At 43.4% G+C, this 21,874-nt stretch overlaps 1 protein-coding gene across 1 annotated transcript in view; it reads right to left on the bottom strand.

Moving 5' to 3' along the window:
- Positions 1-21,874, bottom strand: part of CCDC73 (coiled-coil domain containing 73) — a 154,448-nt gene that overhangs the window by 118,581 nt on the left and 13,993 nt on the right. The window contains exon 2 of the mRNA XM_043548532.1: positions 17,442-17,588. Within this exon, the coding sequence (XP_043404467.1) occupies positions 17,442-17,573 (132 nt within the window). The 5' untranslated portion in view covers positions 17,574-17,588. The remainder of the gene's footprint in view (positions 1-17,441; positions 17,589-21,874) is intronic.

The raw sequence follows: 21,874 nt of genomic DNA, 5'->3' as shown, positions 1-21,874 counted from the left end.
TGGAGCAATTACTGAATGCTAGTTTCCTGTCTTGGAGCCAATAGCAAGGTTTCCAAAATTGGTGGCTGGAAGTTCCTTTTCACTTATCTGCATCAAGGAGAAAGCAAGATTGCTCAGACTCTTAAAGTAGGACTTTGGCTAAGTCAGAACAAAGAAAAGACGGCTACCTACCTTTTCGTAACTGTTGTTCTTCGAGATGTGTTGTTCACGTCTATTACAATTAGGTGTGGGTGCGCCGCATGCACAGACATCGGAAACTTTTTCCCTTAGCATCTCCCGTCGGGAAGGCAGGGGAGCCCCCAAGGGTGGCGCCCTCATGGCAGTGTATATATTACCCTGCCGGCCCGACCCCCCTTCGGTTCCTTCTTGCCATTGACTCCGACAGAGGGAAAGGGGCGTGGGTATTGTAATGGACGTGAACAACAGTTATGAAAAGATAGGTAACCGTCTTTTCTTCTTCGAGTGATTGTTCACGTCCATTCCAATTAGGTGACTTCCAAGCTTACCATCGGAGGAGGGTAGGAGTCATGGAACGATTGATTGAAGAACAGCTCTGCCAACTGCCACATCATCTCTGGCCTGTTGGTTAACAGCACAGTGGGCTGTAAACGTGTGCACTGAAGACCAGGTGGCTGCTTTACAAATCTCATGGATAGGGACCTGAGCCAGAAAGGCTGTCAAAGATGCCTGTGCTCTGGTTGAATGGGCCGTAATTGCTGGGGCTGGGACCTTGGCCAACTCGTAGTACGTATGAATGCAGTCTGCGATCCAGGACGATATGCATTGCAGAGACAGGAAGACCCTTCATTCTGTCAGCTATGGCGACGAACAATTGGGTCTGCTTGCGGAAAGGTTTTGTTCACTCTATGAAGAACGCCAGCGCTCTCCGGACATCTAGCTTGTGTAGGCTGCGGTGTCTCGGGCTCGTATGGGAACATGGCGATGGTGTTGTCTGTCAGGACCATCACGCTGTGACCTTGTAATGTGGCGTGAAATGTTTGGAAGGCCAGACGAACTGCCCTGAGCGCCTTCAGGTTGATATGGAGAGGTATCTTGTCCTCAACCACAAGCCTTGTGTCCTCAGGTCCCCTAAGTGTGCGCCCCGGCCCAGATCTGATGCAATGTCAGAGAAGGTTGGGGCTTGGCGAAGGGGACCCCTGCACAGACCACTGGTTGGTCCAGCCACCAGCCCAGGGATTGTAGCACCTACGCCGGGATTGTCACAGCAAGGTCCACGGGGTCTCTGTACGGACAGTAAGACAGTGCGAGCCACGTTTGTAAGGGTCAGAGTCTCAGTTGGGCATGCCTGACCATGTACGTGCATGCTGCCATATGTCCTATTAGCTGTAGGCAACACCTGACTGTGGTAGTGGGATACCGAAGCATTGAATTTACAATATGCTCTATGGCTTGGAATCTGGGCTCTGGAAGGCTCGTTTTTGCCTGTACTGAGTCCAGGACTGCCCCTATAAACTCTAACCTTTGGGTGGGTATGAGAGAAGATTTGGGCACATTGAGGAGGAGCCCCAGTCTGTGAAACGTGTCCATGACCATCATCACGTGGGACTGGACCTCTTCCTTGGAATGACCTGTGAGAAGCCAGTCGTCGAGGTACAGGTACACTCGAACCTGCCTTTTCCGCAGGAAGGCTGTCACCACCGACATGCATTTCATGAACACTGGGGGGCTGTGGACAGGCCGAACGGAAGAACTGTGAACTGGTAGTGATGCTGGTTTATGGCAAACCAGAGGAAGCACCAGTGCGCCAGATGAATAGTGATATGAAAGTATGCGTCCTTCCTGTCGAGGGCAGCATACCAATCCCCCGAATCCAAAAAGAAATAATAGTGCTCAGGGAGACCATGCAGAACCGAAGCTTGACCATAAATTTGTTGAGTCCACGAAGGTCTAAAATGGGTCCAAGACACCCCCCCCCTTTGCCTTGGGGATTGGAAAGTAACAGCAGTAAACCCCTTTTCCCCTTAGGTGCGGAGGAGGAGGTTCCGCAGGAGCTATCTTGAGGAGCGAACGAAACTCCTGCAGAAGGAGTTGCTCATGAGAGGGGTCCCTGAAGAGGGACGGGGAAGGTGGGTGGGACGGAGGGGAGGAGGAAAACTGGAGAGAGCATCCCACCTGTACCGTGCATAGGACCCGTCGGTCCAATGTTATATGGGACCACGCACGGTAGAAGTGGGATAATCGGTTTAAAAACCGTGGGGATGGATCCGGGAACTGGGTTGGTACACTGTCCTCGGGCACGCCTTCAAAATCCTTGCTTGTTTCCGGGTTGGGGCTTATTCTGGCCCTGGTTAGGCACGTTGTTCTGTCTGCGCCTGTTATTTCCGCCCCACCTGCGATATGGCTCCTTCCTGGGTCAGGGTTGACACTGCCTCTGCTGCGGAGGCTGAGGCCTGAAGGGCTTTCTCTGGGTTGCCGGCGTATGCATCCCTAGCGACTTCAGGGTGGTCCTAGAATCCCTAAGGCCGTGCAGCCTGGAGTGTGTTTGCACCGAGAAAAGGCCTGAACCCTCAAAAGGAAGGTCTTGGAGGGTATTCTGGACCTCTGGAGGGAGGCCCGATGCCTGGAGCCATGCTGAGCGTTGCATGACTACCCCCGAGGCAATGGTTCTGGCCGCAGAGTCCGCTAAATCGATGGAGGCTTGTAAGGAAGTCTTAGCCACCGCCTTCCCTTCATCGATTAAAGCCGCAAATTCAGAGTGAGAGTCCTGGGGCAGGTTTCAGAGTAGCAGCCGTGTTAGTCTGTATTCGCAAAAAGAAAAGGAGTACTTGTGGCACCTTAGAGACTAACCAATTTATTTGAGCATAAGTCCTGGGGCAGGTGATCCTTAAACTTGGACACTACTGTCCAAGAGTTGAAGTTGTATCTATTGAGGATCGCCTCCTGGTTGGCTATACGTAGCTGGAGGCCCCCAGAGGAGTAGACCTTTCTACTGAAGAGGTCCAAATGCTTAGCTTCCTTGGCCTTTGGGGCCGAGGCTTGTTGGCCGTGTCATTCCCTTTCATTGACTGCTGAAACAACTAGGGAACAGGGAGTCGGATGGCAGAACAGGAACTCGTAGCCCTTGGAAGGGGTGAAGTATTTCCTTTCTACTCCCCAGCCGTCGGTGTGATGGAGACCGGGGTCTGCCATATAGTGTTGTAATTCGACTGTATGGTCTTTATGAGAGGGAGCGCGGCTCTGGAGGGACCCTTGGGAGCCAGGATGTCCACCATCGGATCCTTCTGCTCGACTGTTTCTTCCGCCTGAAGGTCCACACTGAGGGCGATTCTGCAGAGCAGCTCCTGGTGAACCCTGTGGTCTATTGGTGGCAGTTCTGAGACTGACATACCCGCCACAGTCTCATCTGGGGAAGAGGAGGAAGTGAGGTGCTGCTGGTTGTCCTCATCTAGACCCTCCTGCGTGTCCCCACAGACCTGGGTCACTTCAGGACCCTGCGGGGCTGACACCTCTCGAGGTGTCGCAGAGCTTGGCACCGCCTCAGGTATTGGGCGGGGGGTGTCGGTTGCTCTTGTGGATCTGGGGGTGGCCTAGAGAGAGTGGCCTCCCTTGTCCTTGATGGGTGCCTGTGTGGTGACCTGGAATGGCATTGCATAGATTGTCCAGACCTAGAGGCTCTGGAGAAGATGCCCTGTTGCTGGTGGTAGGCCCATGGGGTTTAGAAGGGCCACTGACCCGGAGGGGGCCATTGTGGCTGCCAGGCTGTTTGAGATTCTCTGCTAGCTATTGTTCTATGTCTACTATAGCTAGAGTGACCGGAGTCGGCCTCAGATCCGGAGAATGCTGACTGAGAGGACCAGGGCGATGCTGAACGTTGAGCGGTCGCAGGGTGCCGGGGAGCGGTGCCTGGCTGACCGGGACCGCGAACGGTACCAGGAGTCTCGGGACCAGGATCGGTGTCTCACACTTGGTGCCAGTGACATCAGTGCCGTACTCTGGTGCCAGGCGACCGATGGAGTCGGGGACTGGCGTGGATTCGCCGTGGGCACCGCTGGCTGGTTCGCCTCTGGTGCCATAACCTCACGCTGGGTCGTGGGCTCCGGGGAATAAAAGGAAGCCAAACTTGACTCTGAGCGGTGCCAAGACTGCGACCTCGAGCACCGCACCATTGACAGCTTCCCTCTGGACGGCATCATTCTAGGTGGTGCCGGAGGCTTCTTCCTGCACTCCCTCCCTCCCTTCTCCCTTTTCCCTTCTCCCTCCCCGACAACTCAATAAGGTCTTTTGCTGCCTCAAAAGCGTCGGGTGTGGAGGGGTGTTCGAGGACCTCCTCCAGCCCTTCATTGGCACTGAATCCGCTGGGTACTGGAATCAACGGGACCTGTGGTGCCGTAGTCGACGGTGCCGATTCTTGGCTTGGGCCCGCAATGTGTCTTTGCGTGTCGGGAGTGTTTTTGAGTGGCTTAGTAGCTCTATGGGGAGAGCACCCTCTTTCCCCTTGCTTGTGCCGCTTAGTTGGTGCCGGAGAAGCGGACCAGTGCTGAAGTTGGTTGTCCCGTCTTGGTGCCGATGATTTACGGTGCCTGGGTGGTGCTGGGTCAAGCACAGACGCCGGAGCACTTCGCACTGAGGAAGCCAGGGCCGGTGCCAGTTGGTCAGAGGCCGGTGGTTGTAATGCGGCCTCCATGAGCAACTGCTTATAGCGAAAGTCTCTTTCTTTCTTGGTGCACAGCTTAAAGGCATTGCAGATCTTGCAGCGCTCTGCCTGATGAGACTCTCCCAGTCACCAGAGACAGGAGTCGTGGGGATTGCTGTTGGGCATAGACTTGTGGCACGTGCCGCAAGCTTTGAAACCCTGGGCTTCCGGCATGCTCTGCAGCCCAAGGCTGGTGCTGGAACTAGCTTCCAGACACCTGAAACAATGGATTTCTAAGGTTTCAGAGTAACAGCCGTGTTAGTCTGTATTCGTAAAAAGAAAAGGAGTACTTGTGGCACCTTAGAGACTAACCAGTTTATTTGAGCTGTAGCTCACGAAAGCTCATGCTCAAATAAACTGGTTAGTCTCTAAGGTGCCACAAGTACTCCTTTTTTTTTTTTTTTTTTTTAATGGATTTCTAACTAACTGATAACTATCTATGAAAAGCTAAGGGATCACTCGCAAGCAAGAGAAACGTTCCAGTGTCGCCACAAATGGTAAGAAGGAATTGAAGGGGGGTTGGGCTGGCAGGGTAATATATACATCGCCATGAGGGTGCCACTCTAGGGGCTCCCCTGCCATCCTGACGTGAGCTGCTAAGGGGAAAAGTTTCCGATGTCCATGCACAGGGTGCGCGCACACCTAATTGGAATGGACATGAACAATCACTCGAAGAAGAATAGCTGACAGATGGGCTTGTTTGGACTTTTCCATTTGACTTTTATTTACCTTGAAAGGAATAGCATTTCCTAATTTAGCCAGGAGCCTAAATTAAACTACTGCATCAGCTGAGAGGAAAATTGAGGCACAGGCAGGTGAGGAAACTGAGGCAGCATCTCTCTCTCCTCAGGATAAGAGTTATGTGACACTCTCATATTACAAAGTACAATACATTACTTAATTCTCTAGTAATGCCACTTTCTCCAAAATCATTTCAGAATCTAATTCAAAACTGGTCTTGTTTTAAAACCTTATCTAATTTTAAATTCGTTCCAAGGACTTGTTCCAGCCAGTCTCACATATCTTGTCTCCCTAACTCGGTCCCTCCATTCAGCTAGTATTGGCCTTTTCTCTGTTCTTCCCACCAATCTCATTACTATGATACAGAAAAAAGATTACACTTCAAGATGTTTGTCCCTAGGGGTGCTCCACTTCAGGTGCGCATGTGACCTTTGATCAGCGATTTTCTGTTACAGTCCATTTAGCCTGCACATGCGCTCTGTAGAACTTTGCGCCATGCTCAGGGGGTATATAGGGCTGCACAGGCGAACCACCCTCAGCTCCTTCTCTACAGGAACATTTAATAAGAACAGTCCAAAGCAAGAGGGTAAGGATGACAGGTAGTGGAGCACCCAAACACATATTGAAGAACCACAGTAACCAAACAAGGTAAGTTTAACCTTTTCCTCTTCTTTGAGTAGTGTCCCTATGGTTGCTCCAGTTTAGGTGACTCCCAGGCAGTATCGTCACAGGAAAGAGGGAGCTTGGGAATCAAGTCCAGGAGGTAAGACTGTGCAGCAGAACCAATTGCCACATCTTATCTGATGAAATGGACCATGGCATAGTGTTTAGAAAAGGTATGCACTGGTGCCCAGTGTAGCAGCTCTCAGACACTGGAATGTTTTTGAGAAATGCTGTGGAAGTTGCTTCGGATCTGGTAGAGTGTGCTATAATCCTGTGGGGAGGCAAAGCACCAGCTGCATCATAGCAAGCAGTAATACACCCAGAAATCCATCTCAATAGTCTCAGAGAAGAGGTTGTGAACTCCTTTGATCTTTCTGCAATAGAAACAAAGAGAGTTTAGGTGATTTCTGACATTGCTTAGTCCTATCCAGATAAAAGGCCAATGCCCGTCATACATCTAATTTATGAAGGAAAGTCTCCCACTGAGATTTGTGTGGTTCAGGAAAAAAACAACAGTAGGTGAATAGACTGGTTAAGATGGAAATCCAACAGCATTTCAGATAAGAATTTTGGGTGGAGTCAGATGGAGACCTTGTCCTTGAAAAATATTGTAAATGGGGGTGGGGGCAGTCTGCCATCAAGTCTCCAATTTCTCCAACCCTGCAGCCTGACATGGTAGCTAGTAGAAAGGCCATCTTCGTAGATGAGTGAAGCAAGGACCAGGTCACCATAGGTTCAAATGGAGGTCCCATAAAGGTATCTAAGTTACAGGCTGAGATCCCAAGTCAGAGTAGGATCCTTAACCTAGGGGCAAAGATTCCCCAGACACTTAATAAATCTCAGGGATGTAGGGTGCACAAAAACAGAAATCCCCTAGAGTGGGGAATGAAAGGCGGATATTGCAGTGAGATGAACTTTAATAGAGCTAATTGAACAACCTTATTTTTTTAAATCCAGCAGATAATTCAAGATGGCTGACGGTGAAGACAATTCGGGCACAAGGCAGTGATGGTAATACCAGTGGTTGATCCTCTTCCATTTCTGAAGGTAAGTGATTCAAATGGACTACCTTCTACTATTTAGCAATACTTGCTGTACGCCTGTCAAGCAGGTAAATTCCAATCCTGAGAACCATCCAGGAGCCATGCTTGTAGATAGAGGACTCCTAGGTTAGGATGAAGCACACAACCTATGTCCTGGGAGAGGAGATGAGGGACAGTCAGAAGCTTGAGCCAGTTGGACACACAGATGAAGCAGGTAAGAGCACCAAGCTTGCCTCAGCCAAGTTGGTACTATGCAGAGAGATTCTGGCAACTGACCCTCCTTAATCATGGCCTCAAAGTGTTCTCTATGCTTCTGTGGAGGATGTTCAATAAAGAATGCAAACTTGTTGTAATTCATGTAATCATACTTGGCCATGACCACCTGATAGTTTGTGATCTAAAACTGGCGAGTTGCAGATGAGTAGGTTTTCCATCCAAAAAGTTCTAACCGTTCCCGATTCTTGTCATAAGAGGTAGAACTTGAGCAATGCTGTCTACCCTGCTTGTTTATGGCATCCACAAACAGGAAATTAGGTGGGGGATGGGAAAACAAAAATTTTGAGTCCCTGGGCGGGGGTGGGAAATAGTATTTCTTATCTGCCCGTTTACAAGTTGGCAGTGGTTTCCACACACAGTCTTTGCTGGATCCAGGAGCACATTATTAATGGGTCTTGTATTTGGTAACACCAATCCGGGTTGCACTATGTCCAGGAGCTTGTGATGCAAGTCCTTAGAGAGTGGACTTGCCCCCCCCCCCCAATTACAAGCCTCGGGGGCAGGCAGCCTGAGTGTGCAATGCAATGAGTTCTGCAGAGAAGACAGGAGATGTGCTGCTCCCAATTTGCGCCCCTGAGGCGGGGAGTCAGAATTTTGTTTATAAAACAGAGTGATTACCAGGTGATTTTAAAAGGGCTATTAGAATGTTTCCTAAAATTAAATGATCTGTTCCAAGCTTGGTCAACTGCAAAAAGTATGTAGCCTAAATGACAGAAAGTAATTGCAGATTTTTCTACAATTGTTTCAATTGTTGTATTCAAGAGGGGGTAAAATTACTAATATCTTTCTTTGAGAACATAACTGATTTTTTAGACAAAGGAAATGTTGTAGATCTAATCTACCTGGATGTCAGTAAGGCATTTGATACAGTTCCACGTGAGAAATTATTAGTTAAATTGGAGAAGATGGGGATTAATGTGAGAACTGAAAGGTAGATAAGGAACTGGTTAAAGGGAAGACTACAACAGGTCATACTGAAAGGTGAACTCTCAGACTAGAGGAAGGTTACTAGTGGAATTCCTCAGGGATCGGTCTTGGGACCAGTCTTATTTAACATTTTTATTACTGACCATGGCACAAAAGGTGGGAGTGTGCTAATAAAATGTGCAAATGACACAAAGTTGGAAGGTATTGCCAATACGGAGGAGGACTGGAATACCATACAAGAAAATCTGGATGACCTTGTAAACTGGAGTAATAGAAATGGGATGATATTTAATAGTGCAAAGTGCAAGGTCATGCATTCAGGGACTAACAACAAGAATTTTTGCTGTAGGCTGGGGATTTATCAGTTGGAAGTGACAGTAGAGGAGAAAGAGCTGGGGATATTGGTTGATCACATGATGACTGAGCACCGTCAATGTGATGCGGCAGTTTGCCAGAGGCTGGGGATGGGCAATACCTTTTACAGGAGTGAGTGGGTGAGGTTCTGTGGCCTGCAATGTACAGGTCAGACTAGATGATCATGATGGTCCCTTCTGACTTTATTAAGAGTATCTGAGTAAGAATACACATTACTATTTTAAACCTAACCAGTGTCCCATAAGTGACTTGCCACAAGATGTCAGAACTTGATAGTATTAGAGCTGAGTGGGTCTAATATTGATTTAATTTTCTTTCTTGATATAGCAATTAGAAATATCTGACAAGAGTATTGTATCTAAGTGATTATTTGCAAAAACACTAGTTTTCAGTTGCCTAAGTAGCCCCTTGAATCACGGTTAAAGTCCTTCCCCGAATCTGAAATAGCATCCCTGTGGGCAGGCACAGAATTTGTCATCATCCCCTGCTCCCATGTGCGGCCCCGTTGGCCTGACTGGAGCCACCCCCCCAAACACAGAAGTCAAACTACACCAATGGGGTCCCTGACTCGTCTAACACTGACAAGTCCTTGGAGTCATGGAATTCTGCGGTACTGAGTGGGTCGGTACCAACACAGCAGTTGATTTGGGCGGTACCATTGCTTTGAAGAGTGTAGGCGCCAGGGTCAAAGACACATGTTTGATTTTGTCAGTACTGACAGAGCTGAGTGGGAAGGCACTATTGGTAAGTCTGAAATAGATGGTGCTGATCTGGAGGCAGACGGTACTGGGGCCTTACTGGCGTCAGGTTTCTCTGAAATGCTTCAGGATCTCCCTGTTCTGCTAGTACTGAAGGAAGAGTCTTCCGCTTCCAAGGTACTGAGTGGAGAGATCATGCCCTTCGACACCACAGACCTACCAGGAGATCAGAGCTTCTTGGGAGACCGAGCTCCTTTTCTTCTGAGCCTTCCAAGATCTTCCCCTTCTTAAGTGAGACCTTAGCCAAAGTCAAAGAGGTACTGGATCTGTCTAATGAAAGGTGTATGGGAGGCAATTTCTTGACCTGACTCAGAAGCTGGGCAAAGGGAGAGTTCCATTAGCAACAGCTTCAGTTTGGTTTTCCAATTCTTCTGAGCTCTAGATTTTAGAGCCAGGAAAAAGTTACACTTTTGGGAAATATGGGATCTCCCAAGCAATGGACACAGTTAGAGTGGCCATCGGTGATTGTGATAGCCTCCCAACAAGAGACCAGCACATGAAACCTGGTGAGCCAGGCATGACCAGCCAGGCCAAATAAGCTCCCCAGAAAAAAATGGGAAAGAAAAAAAGGGAAAGAGGAAAAACAAATTTCTCACATCTAACTAATTCTATAACAACTAACACTGAACTAACTAAAGAGTAACTACAAAACATGCTGAGGCATCCATGAGGTGGACATACTAGAGCTCTGTCTCAGGCTGAGGCAACAGAGAAGGAACTGAAGACGGTTCACCCACACAGCCCTATATATTCTCAAAGAACAGCATGAAGTTGTATAGAGTGCATGTGTGGGCAGAATTGACACTGCTAATGGAAAATCTCTGATCCAGGGCTCAAAAGGCACATGAGCACCTGAAGTGGAGCACCCATTGGGACACTACTTAAAGAACAGTATTTTCTGCAGCTATTACCATCTGGAATAGCGTTCTTGTATTTATCTGCCTCATTGAGGCTCCATCTCATTTTAAATCTCATTAATAACATTTTTCTTCTGTCTATACTTCTTAACTTCTTTCCTTCTGTTATTATAGTATGTTTAGCACTTTACAGTAGTTACAATGTAGAAGTTGTATACAATGTTAAAAGAAGCTGTACTGATATTTAGGGCTTGTCTACATTACCTGCTGGATCGATGGGCAGCGATCGAGCCAGTGGGGGTCAATTTATCGCGTCTAGTCTAGACGCGATAAATCGACCACTGAGCGCTCTCCCGTTGACTCCAGTACTCCACTGGAGCGAGAGGTGCAGGCGGAGTGGACTGGGGAGCGTCAGCAGTCGACTTACCACAGTGAAGACACCGCGGTGAGTAGACCAAAGTACATCTACTTCAGCTATATTATTCAAGTAGCTGAAGTTGCGTAACTTAGATCGATCCCCTCCCTAGTGTAGACCAGACCTTAGAGACTTAAGTGTATGAACATAGGACATTTTAGACATTTAGTTTGCCTGTCCCCTTCCCTTAAAATTTGAACTCACAACATATTATCCTTTTAAATATTTGTTCAACTGTTTTTCAAAACTATTTACCAGAGCTCTTCTTCAGCTTGGTACAGCTCAAAATCTAGTCTCATTCACCAATAGAAGTTGATCCAATGAAAAGATGATACTTCACCTACCTGGTCTCTTGGATATTATAATTATTATTTGGTTACCATGGCAGACTGAGGGTCACATTTTCAAAGTGCTCCCATAAAATTTTCAAGAGTATCTGCTTTTCCAGGCACAAAACCCTGTATTTTTAATGCAGAACATTAATTGCACATGCAAATGATAAACTGAATATGAAATTTATTATTCTGGCTGTGCCTAATGGAAGTGTTTCCTAATTTTTTGAGTACACTTAAGAAGGCACACAGAAGATTTCACCCTTGCTATCCATGAATTAACTAGCAACAGAGATCAGCTATAAACTTAAAGACTTACTAACAAGAAAGCTACATCCAGTTGCCTCTCCCTATCACTGATTCTAAAGAAATGATTAGGGTTCTTAAGATTCAGGAACCACATATTTATGCCAGTGTTCAATAAATCAAGTGGAAAGGTTAGGGATGATAGGAAGGGGAAACCAGCCTTTCTGACTTACTAATGAGGGTGAAAGTAAGTTAACAGAAGAAGTAAGGTATTTTTTTAAAATGGCAGCACAAAGGTGGAAGGAAGAAGTGGAGACTGAAACCATTATGCTATTCAGAAAATAATCACCAAAGCAATGTGAAAAGGGAATGATAGCAAAAACATATACAGTACAAATTATTATAGGCAAAGCTGGTAGCATCACCTGCAGTTAAGGTTGCCTAACACTCTCCATTGTAAGACCCTGATTTCATTTGTTTATAACTTTGCCAAAAACTTTAATTTTTCAAACTAAAACTTTACACACTTAATGTTGGCCTTGGTCTGATTTTTTTTTTTAAAGTTTCAGCTGATTTTCACCATTTCAGCTAAGTTTCACAATTTCTGAGACCAATTTAAGGAAAAATACAGTTTGCACCTCCATGCCTTGGAGCAAGGGCTTGAAATTTGACACAGGGGATGACATACTGGTGACAGGGATGTGCCTTTTGCTGTTCATGTAAAAATTAACTGAAATTTGGAAAAGTTATAAGCCTCTTAAAAAAAATCTCAATTTGCACACATTCAACACAGATATGTTAAAGCTTGGCAGCTAACTCTACTAAGATTTTGTCTGCTCCAAGCATGCCCCATATCAGAGCTCCAGGGGCTGAGCAAGATTTTCCCTACAATTACTCTTCCCAGCAGCTGGGGGCTGCCACAGTATGGGCACAGGAAATGAAAGCAGGGAGATGGTTTCTCAATGCTCCTGCTGCTGGCAGTGCGTGCACTATACCAAACCTGGAGTAATAGTAAGAGGAAGCAGCCTGAGGCAGGGGTGGCTTTAGTGTGGGTTCATTTGCACTTACAGAAATCATGAAACCAAAGTGCCAAACTTGAGTGGGACTTTGACCACATGTTCCAAATCATAATGCTCAGAGTGGGGAGCCAGCCCCAACCCCATGGGACAGGAGTTGCTGCTCGGTCTCCAGACCCTCACCTCCTGGGCCTTTCTTCCGCACTGGATCTGGGTTAGGGTTGCAGTGCCATGGTGAAAGGTGCTGCTGTGGGTGGTTGGTGATCCCTTGACTACAACTCAAAATCATGTCCAAGAAGAGTTTAGTGTAGTGCACCCATTGAACTGGGAAGCTATGTCCACCACTGAGTGGAGGAGAAGGTAGAATGCTGCAGAGCCAGAGGGTAGGAAGTAGCAAAAGAGAAGAGCCAAAGGATGGAGGGAAGCAGAAGGGGACAGAAGTAGGGGAGGAGAACAGGAGCTACTGAAGGAGTGGATAACAGAAAGAGGAGGAAGAGGGGTTAGGGGTCTATAGGTACAGGAGGAGGAGGAGGAGGAGGAGGAGGGGGGAAAGGAGCTAGATCATTTGGGGGGGATGAATAGGAACAGAAGTGGGCAGGAGCTGGAAGTTGATCGGAGCAGCGGGGGGCAGAGACAGACTGGAGCAGTGGAGTCTATAACCGTTAGAACACACTCCCCTCCAGAATTTATAATTGATCCCAGGAGCCCTGTCTCTCTACATTCCTCGGATATCAGCACACAAGCTGTGAAATCCACTGGCAAAGTGTATAGCTCATCCCCCTCTAGTGCCTGCTACCAGTTATTCCATTACTTCAAGTGGTAGAGTTCTATTTTGTGGATATAAAGGTCAAAACCTTGTTGACCAAATCTGCAGGTTGATATGGTTCCACATGACAGAATTTGGGGGTGGGGGGGGGGTTCTTTCAGTTTTGTTTTTATACTTGGTATCAGGGAGAGGACCAGACTGAAAGGTGGCTTATGTTTTCCCCAAGAAACTAACATTCCTTCCCCCCTCCCCAATAAGATTTTTCTTTATTTTACACCCTGTTATTTTACTCCAAAATGTAGTTGCTAGCTTCAAAGAAAGAAAACATCCCTGACACAGGTTCCAACTACCATCCTTTTGGTTAATAGACAAATGAGTTTGTCTTTTGCATCACAGAGACAAATTAGTATAGTGAAGAAAATCAGCACTAAAATTCATCTTTTTGGTACTCAGCAAGACGCCACTTCCATTGCTCCCACTGCTGACAAACAAAACTATCCCATATTCTCTACATCAAAGTACATCCCTATTCCAGTAAGCACTGAAGCACATGCTTAAGTGCTTTCCTGCATAAGGATGTTTTCCTAAATCAGGGCCATAGTTCTCACTGATTCAGTACACAATATACTAAAGTTCAAATGCTTCCTAGCCCTTCTAAACATTATCTTAAACTTAACTTCAATTGTCAAATGTTGGTGGTAGTTATGGTTGCATTAGACTTCCATTGTGACAAACTGTATATGCCTGTTTATCATTATACCTAAAGTTACACTTAAAACTATTACAGGTAAGACAATATTTTAGCCCCTGTGGAAGAAATTCCTCACGTTACCCAACATAATGTCTCCAGCTGATTGCAGAACAGGACTGACAGACTTCAGAGGACATGGTAGAATGGTAGGCAAAACTGGCAAAAAATAAGCGGACCCTCAATACTCTACCAAAATATAAAGAATCCCCTGGAAGAAAAACAAAACAGTAATTTCTACTGACTGCTTTTGCGGTTTCTGATTACATCATTAGGCATTATAGTCAATTCCCATTAAAAAGACAGATTCTCCTGACATCTTAAGAAATAAGGTAGCGGCATATGCATTTTGAAAATTTAGCCTGTCTATTCTAAGATAAGCATGCGCAGCTCCCATTGACCTCAATGGGAGTTTTGCATACATACCTGAGGGCTGATTTTGTCTCTTCTGTAGCTGGAAAGTTGCGGGGGGGGGGGGGAGGCATTGCTTGTAATTATAAACTACTTTTAATTTGATGATTTAATAACTCCTACCTTATCAAAGAAAAAACATTAAAAACAAACTCTTACAATGTAATTAGAATGTATTTACTTAAATATAAATTGACTTAGAATGTTTCAATTTTTCTTTTAAAATAATTTTTATGGTCAATAGCTTTGTTTATATTTTTCTTTTTTATTACCTTCAGCTTTTGCATTAACAATTTTTTTAAAAGCCTCTCAGACATTAATTGTTATTTCAGTATTTAATTATTTTGGGCTAGATTTTCATCACTGATCAGCTCTGCTCGGATTATGACTCCAGCTGCAAGAGGGCAAGATTCATTTCTACAATTTAATATTTGTATTACAATATAGCCTGGATCACTCAAACCAACCGGGGCCACACTATGCTAGGTACTGTACAAAAGCATAACATTCCCTACCCCATAGGGCTTCCACTCTAAACAGGCAAAGCATGGGAGGGGAAACAGAAGCACAGTGAGGTAAAATGACTCATCTGAGATATCACAGCAGGTTATATGTAGACGTGAGAGTAGAACTCAGGTCTCCTGAAACCCAGTTTAATGTCTTATCCACTTGACCACACTAACCCCCCTTGAGGTACCTGCCCAATCCTGTTCCTAGGGAACAGCTCAGCAAGGTGGGGGCAGAGATGGGTGGGAAATGGGACTCCCTCTTGGTCAATGGTCCTCAAACTTATTTGAATGAGTCACCCTTCTTTGTGTCTGTAGTGGTTTATGCTCCTCCCTTGGGCATCCAACCAGCAGCCGCTGCTCTCTGGCCGCCCAGCTCTGAAGGTAGCACCGCCACCAGGTATGGTATTGCTACCCTTACTTCTCCACTGTTGCTGGTGGCGGCGCTGCCATAAGAGCTAGGCACCTGGCCAGCAGCCGCCACTCTCTAGCCACCCAGCTCTAAATGTGCACAATATTTTTTTCCCCCCTAAAGCTTCTCTCCCCACCCTGAATATATTCTGCACACCTCCCAGTTTGAGGACCTCTGCTCTGGCTCAGCCCCATCTCTCCTACTCACTGATCAGGTGCACAGTGGGGAGTAAATTACTCCATGAAAAAGGTGAAGCAACTCACTCTTCTCTCAGAGCAAGGAAGGAACTGTGATTCTGAGCCATTATTCATTCGATAGCCTTTTTCTGAGGTGGTACAACTGCATACTATCTTGTTCAGGGCAGATTGTAAATTTACAGTCTAGTCTTATGTAAGTTATGACTTGTAATAAATGCATAACTAAAATCATGGGAGCATTTTGTGCCATTGATTTTGTAACAATTGATTTATATGCAGAGTTCTGCTTAAAAATCAACAGTAGTACATTGTGGCCCAAAATATTTTATAATCCTATTTCAAAATAGTTTCATTTTTCATCCTCGTTAAGCAGGTAATCTTGAATTCATTGACAGATCAAGTAATACATACCTGCTCTTGTTACTAGCCTTCAAAAGTTTTTAACTTTTTCCCGCAGCTGCGAATTTGATTAAGAACAAGGTAGAAACATCTTCAGCATGAAGATGAAAATCTGTGTTTTGGACATTTCAAGCCAAATCTTACTTACAGGATTTGGCTCTTGGCTGCAGGCATTTTGCAACTAAAAGTACATGTAGTGAAAAAAGATAAAAACTTACCTTCCAGACAAAATCAAATACAGTAGCTGTAGTCCTTGCTTTATTCTTTTTCTCTTGTACATGGGGGGCGGGGGGGGGGGGGAGGGGAAGAGAAGAGAATTTATAGCATTCTTTTGAAATTACAATATTTCCATTTTAGTGTTATATGACTCTAACCAAATGAAATAAAGAGGTTAAAACTCTGATAGTGTAAAGGGCAGCAAGCTACCACAAAATATATTATCCCTATGGGGAAAAATGGTGGTTTGCTATTCTGATCTATTATCTAAGTAAAAATTCTCCAGAGTCCCTGCATTACTGCAAACATGGCTGTACTGGGCTAAACTCCTTCTGTCCTAGAGTAAACCCACAGTTCGTAGTGATTAGGGTGTGGTGAATTTATAACTACTGCAATTGCACCAAGGGCCTAGAGGCTTTTAGTTAAGATACTGTGCAGCAGTCATTACAGATGTAGTGTTATTTTTAAAAAGTGTTGTGCCATTTAACTTTTAAAATAGATCAAAACAAAGGTAAACATTTATCAATGCAAACATTTTTTGTAGAATGTCTACAATACACTTTTGTCAAACAGGTCAAAGGTATCAAATAACTAAAGTATAGTTCTTCTGTGAAAGGCAGAAAGAAAATCGTTCAGAAAATCTAAAAAGAAAAACATTAGCAAATGTATACTACAATCTTTTGCAATATAACTGAAAAACAAAATAAGTGTTACTATTGGCCTTTAATTATAAAGACATAATTGCAATACTTAAAAATGAATCTCCCATCTATTTCTTTATTTTAAATCAAGAAATACTCATATCTTAGAATGGCAGTGCTCATAATGTCTCTAAAGTACTGTAATAGTTTGACTTTGACCTTTATTGACTATGTTTACAACCAAGGAGATGGTTGAAAAAAAAAAAATCTACTTGAGTATGTCAAAGATACTAACCATCTATTTGCTTTCTTTTTTAATTTAGTGAAAGCATCAGTATACTGACTGAAAAGCAGGTCAAAGCTACACCCCTCCTGGTAAATGGTAAATCAATCTGTTAAACAAAGACTGAGATAGATTCAGTTATGGATGTACATCTACATGTCTGCTTGCTTTCCACATCACGAGTCACTCTTGAAAAGGTTTTTGATACGGAAGGATATAATAAAATAAACACAATAGAAAATAAAAGTTGACTATAGAGAATTTCTGCCTTATTAATTTGGTAAACAATTGTATTTTTGATAGATAAATATGTGTCAGTTGTATTCATTGTCCCAATGTACCCATAAGAACTAAGTTGTCCAAGTCTAATATATGCCCCAAATACACACACTAAAAACTTCCATGATATTTATGATACAAAATCCTGGCGGATAAATGTTCTTTTATATGAAAGTGGGTTATTTGCTTTTATAGATGAGTAGGAATTCTTACAATTAATAATGAACAGTTGTAAATAACACAAAGAATTGGGAGCTTAAGACAATGATAGCACACATACCCTTCTTACACGCAGTTCTTCTACTGCCTCTAGTAAACTTGTTTTAAAATCTAACAGATGAATAGAAAGCAATGTGTCTGAAGAACTTTGAAAAGTATAAGCAGGTGTCGTTGTCTTAAAGTCTCTATCCATATTTAAATTCTGTATCTGCAATAAAAAAATTTATATCATCTTTTCAGATTTAGCCTTTAAAGTCTTTCACTTTCTGAAAACTTGCAAGTGTTGAAAACAATAGATATCATAGTTTAGTTATTTAAACAACCATTTCTAAACTGTGAAATTAGGCAGTAATATTTAATTTGACAAAAAATTAAATCCATTGCTTATTGCTTACTTTAGAGTTTAAATATATTTAAATTGTGATTTCTTATTTATTCTTGTAGCAGGTACATGATATAACTTGAGATCTTGCTAGCTTCTGGTTTCTTTTATATTTGTTTCTAAAGATTTACCAAAAAAAAGTTAGAGATATACTGAATACTTTTTTCCAGAAAATATAAAACCATTAAATGATTACACATTAGTTATTATTACCATCATCTTTATTTTTAAAAGGATGTACGATGACGGTAGAGGACAAAAGATGTTTTTATCACTATCTCGCCATATCCCATAATTTTTCTCTTATCTTTTGCTTTGAGTCTCAATAATAAAAATAAAATAAAATAAAATAAAACAGAATAAAGACACTGGGTGTGAAATAGGGAAGGGACGTAGGATCCAGGTTTATGCAGATCTGGTAGCTCAAATAGCCTACAGCACTGACATGGGGAGGCTGCAGCTGCTATTTCAACCTATGAAACGGCAATTAAATTGCCAACCCCAAGAGTTCAAAAAATCATGACTCAAGCCTAAAAAATAATAATAATAATCTTTACATTGGCTTAAAAATCATAATTTTTTTTTAAAAATGTACATTGGAGCTCTTTTCCCCCACAACCATGACTGCAATAAAAACTTACTTTTTAAAAATGAAAACCGAGATTTTCTAATGGGCACTTGACTACAGGAACTAGGGCTTTAAGTAAAACACTAAATATAATATAAAATTCTCACTATAAAATTGCAAGATTTGGCAACATAGTCGCTGCAGGGGCTGACATGTAGCACTGCTCCTTATGCTGATTTGGCAGTGGATTTCATCTACTTTACTATTCCCCTCCCTTACCCTTGTTTGTAGTGCTGGTCTCACACACCAATACAGATTCATATTACTGCCACTATTGGGGCAGCCTGTTTGGAGTGGGGATGATAATGGTGAGTTATAGTACTTTTCTCAGATTACCCAGCATTTTGCCTTATTTATGGAACAGGAGTAATTGTAGATACAGTGGATGCACTTTTAAAAATTTCCTTCTTTTTCAAAGGTATTTTTTATATCAGCAGCCCAAAATAGCCAGAATGCAGAGTGCTCTAGCAACACCTCCTCCATACTATACCAGTTAATCCCAGGACCACACTTAACACCTCCCTATGCTGGGGCTCCAAAGGTCATGGGGGGATGGAGAGGGAGACAGAGTACAGCAACATGGAATCCTCCTGGGGGAATTCCCAATTTGTGTCATGAGGCCAAAACATGAGCCAGAATCAGTGCCACTGTTCCCTCTAAGCTGTGCGCGTGTGCACACGCACATAGATGCTAAACCCCGCGCACAAGGCGAAACACTGTGCGCACAAAAAATGAAATAGTACATCGGAGCCAGGCCAAAATATCATTTACGGGTGACTTTTGACATTGTTCACCCGCCATATATCAACGCAGCCAGATTCTAATAGCTGGCAAGGGAGGGGGGAAGGGAAAGGAGAGCAATGAATCGTACCCCTCCCCGCCAGCATTTTGAACGTGGAAAGTTGATCACGTCAGGACAGTCGGGACCCACACATCTCCTTGTAGTCTGGTCATTTGCCTGTGTTCAAACTCAAGTACATGCGAATAAGTCAAAATGCCTGGCTGTAGTTGCTAAGGAACATCAAAGATTTCCCAGAAATGAACAAAGGTAAGTGTTGTTTTCATGTTTGAGATCTTTCAAAGGCATTGGACTTCATATATTTACTCGTGATGTTTTACCATTTTCCCACATTTTTTTGCCACAGATGCATGGACGTGATCGGAGCTATGCACAAACTTCCCGTATCCTGATCTGAATGATCTCCCGTTTGCCCTTTTGTCGAGTCACGCTGTTAAGCGCATTGAAATAGTAGCCATATAATAAAAGTATTAATTTTAAATAAACCAATCTGGTAAAAAAATCAATCCCAAAATGTCACTGTCTAGAGGTCTAAAGCGTAAAAGAACAGTGATTTCATTTAAATCTGGATGGCTGGATGAGACTATAGAGACTGTTACACCGAAGTCACATAGTGTAATGCTTGTTAAACTTTGTGAAATATTCACATATGATGAGGACAACGGAGTGGTTTGTGTATATTTTCAAGATGCCAGAGCTTCGGGAGAATTTTCAGCAGGAATAATGTGGAACGATGTATGGAAGTTGGATTTCTTTAAGCGTCATCTGTCAAGTAAGTCTCATATAAATGGTGTAACAAGACTTAGAAACAAAAACCCTTCCTTACAGAGTGGATTGCCTAGCAGGATTCTTGAAAGTCCAGCTGAAAAACAGAGGAGGCAAATTAATCTTGAACGCAAGCACTCAAACCCAGAAGAAATCAAGGTACTTATTGACAGTGTGTTGTTGGCTATTAAAATGAACAGCTCAATGTTTTCTGTTCAGGATATTAATGACCATATGGAAAAATATGTGCACATACCAGCAAGCTAGAGAAGTAAAAATTATGCTTTTGAATTTCTTGAAATTATCAACTGCATTGTCCAAAATGACCTCATGCATGAAATAGCATCGGCAATGTTTCATACTCTAGCTGTTGATGAAAACACTGATATATCCATTAACAGATACTTGATACTCTACTTTAAATATAGATCCATAAATTGTGCAGACTATAAAACTTCATTTGGTGGACTATTACGATTGCAAGAATGCGATGCTGTTTCAATAGTGTCTGCAATCAAAGAGTTTTATAAAAAACACCAACTTGATCTAATGAAAATGGTGATGTTCACATCTGATGTTGCCTCCATGATGTTGGGCAAACTCAACGTCGTGGCGGCTCAGCTGAAACGTGATATTCCACACTTAGTCCAGCAACATTGCGTTGCTCACCGGGAAGACTTGGGGATTTCCGATGCATGGAAAGAGGTCAAGCTGATAAGAGACATCGAAACTTTAATGAGAACTGTCTAAACGGTGTTCTGTCAGTCATCCAGGAGAAAATGCAAATTTCAGAAAATAGTGGATGCTTCTGAATGTGAGTCAGCGGCTTTCAGGCCACTCAATGAAGTGCGCTGGTTATCTAGGCACTTTGCACTTCGAGCAATTATTCGCAACTATAATCCTCTTCTGGAATATTTTGAGCAAGACAAAAGATACTGATCCAGTTTCTAAATACTGCCACAAAAAGCTGAATACCATGGAATACCGAATAACATTAGAAGTTTTGAATGATGTTTTGTCGGAACTGGCTTCACTATCCATGCTGCTCCAGAAACGGGGCCTTACACCTCTTAAAGCATTTCACCTTGCCAGAGGTAAACTGATCAAGAACAGAAGACAGTACCTTGGAGGTTCAGTCTTATGGAGTGACGAAGTTAAGGCTCTTTTAGATATGAGCTCTCAAGAAAATAATGAAATAGATAGTAGTTCCATAATAACTTTCATAAACATCTGGTGTGCACATTTGGCAGACAGGTTTCCAGAGGATGAAGTCCAGGAGTGGCCTGCTTTTGATTGTGCAGCAATAGTTAAGTATGACTTCAATTTTGGAATTCATCAGGTCAAATCCCTAGGTTCAAAATACAAAGACTTTTTTGCTGAAGAGATTGTTATAGTCAGTCAGTACAATGACTTCAAATTTGCAGTAGCCGAAAGAATCAAAAGCCAATTGGTTTTAAGTTTCCCAGATGTGGTGACATTTGCTCACCAGAATGAACAGTTTCAGGATCTTGCAAAGTTGATGAATATTGGAGGAACATTCCAAGCATCAAGTGCAGACTGTGAGTGTGGCTTTAGCTTAATGAACACTCTAAAAAAACAAACTACGGAATCATTTACAAGTAGATCATTTGGACATGCTGATGTGTATTAAGAGTTACCAGCTGGATGGAGGACTGATAGATCTGGACAGAGTTTATATTGAATGGGCAAATGAAAAAGATAGCAGGGAAAAACAGTAAGGTTAGTTTAGCAGTCTTTGATGTTTTGACCAATAAGGAAATTAAAATGCATTTTTAATTACATATCTTATTCTTGGCTGATAATCATTTATTGATATTTTTTAGGAAAATTTTAAATTTAAAACACAAACTCTTGTTTTTCTTTTTTTACTTATGATGTCTCTATCTGAAAACCCATATA

This window comes from Chelonia mydas, chromosome 6 (genome assembly GCF_015237465.2).
Source record: "Chelonia mydas isolate rCheMyd1 chromosome 6, rCheMyd1.pri.v2, whole genome shotgun sequence".
In the NCBI taxonomy this organism is placed as follows: domain Eukaryota; kingdom Metazoa; phylum Chordata; order Testudines; family Cheloniidae; genus Chelonia; species Chelonia mydas.
This window is presented reverse-complemented; position numbering and strand designations above follow the sequence as displayed.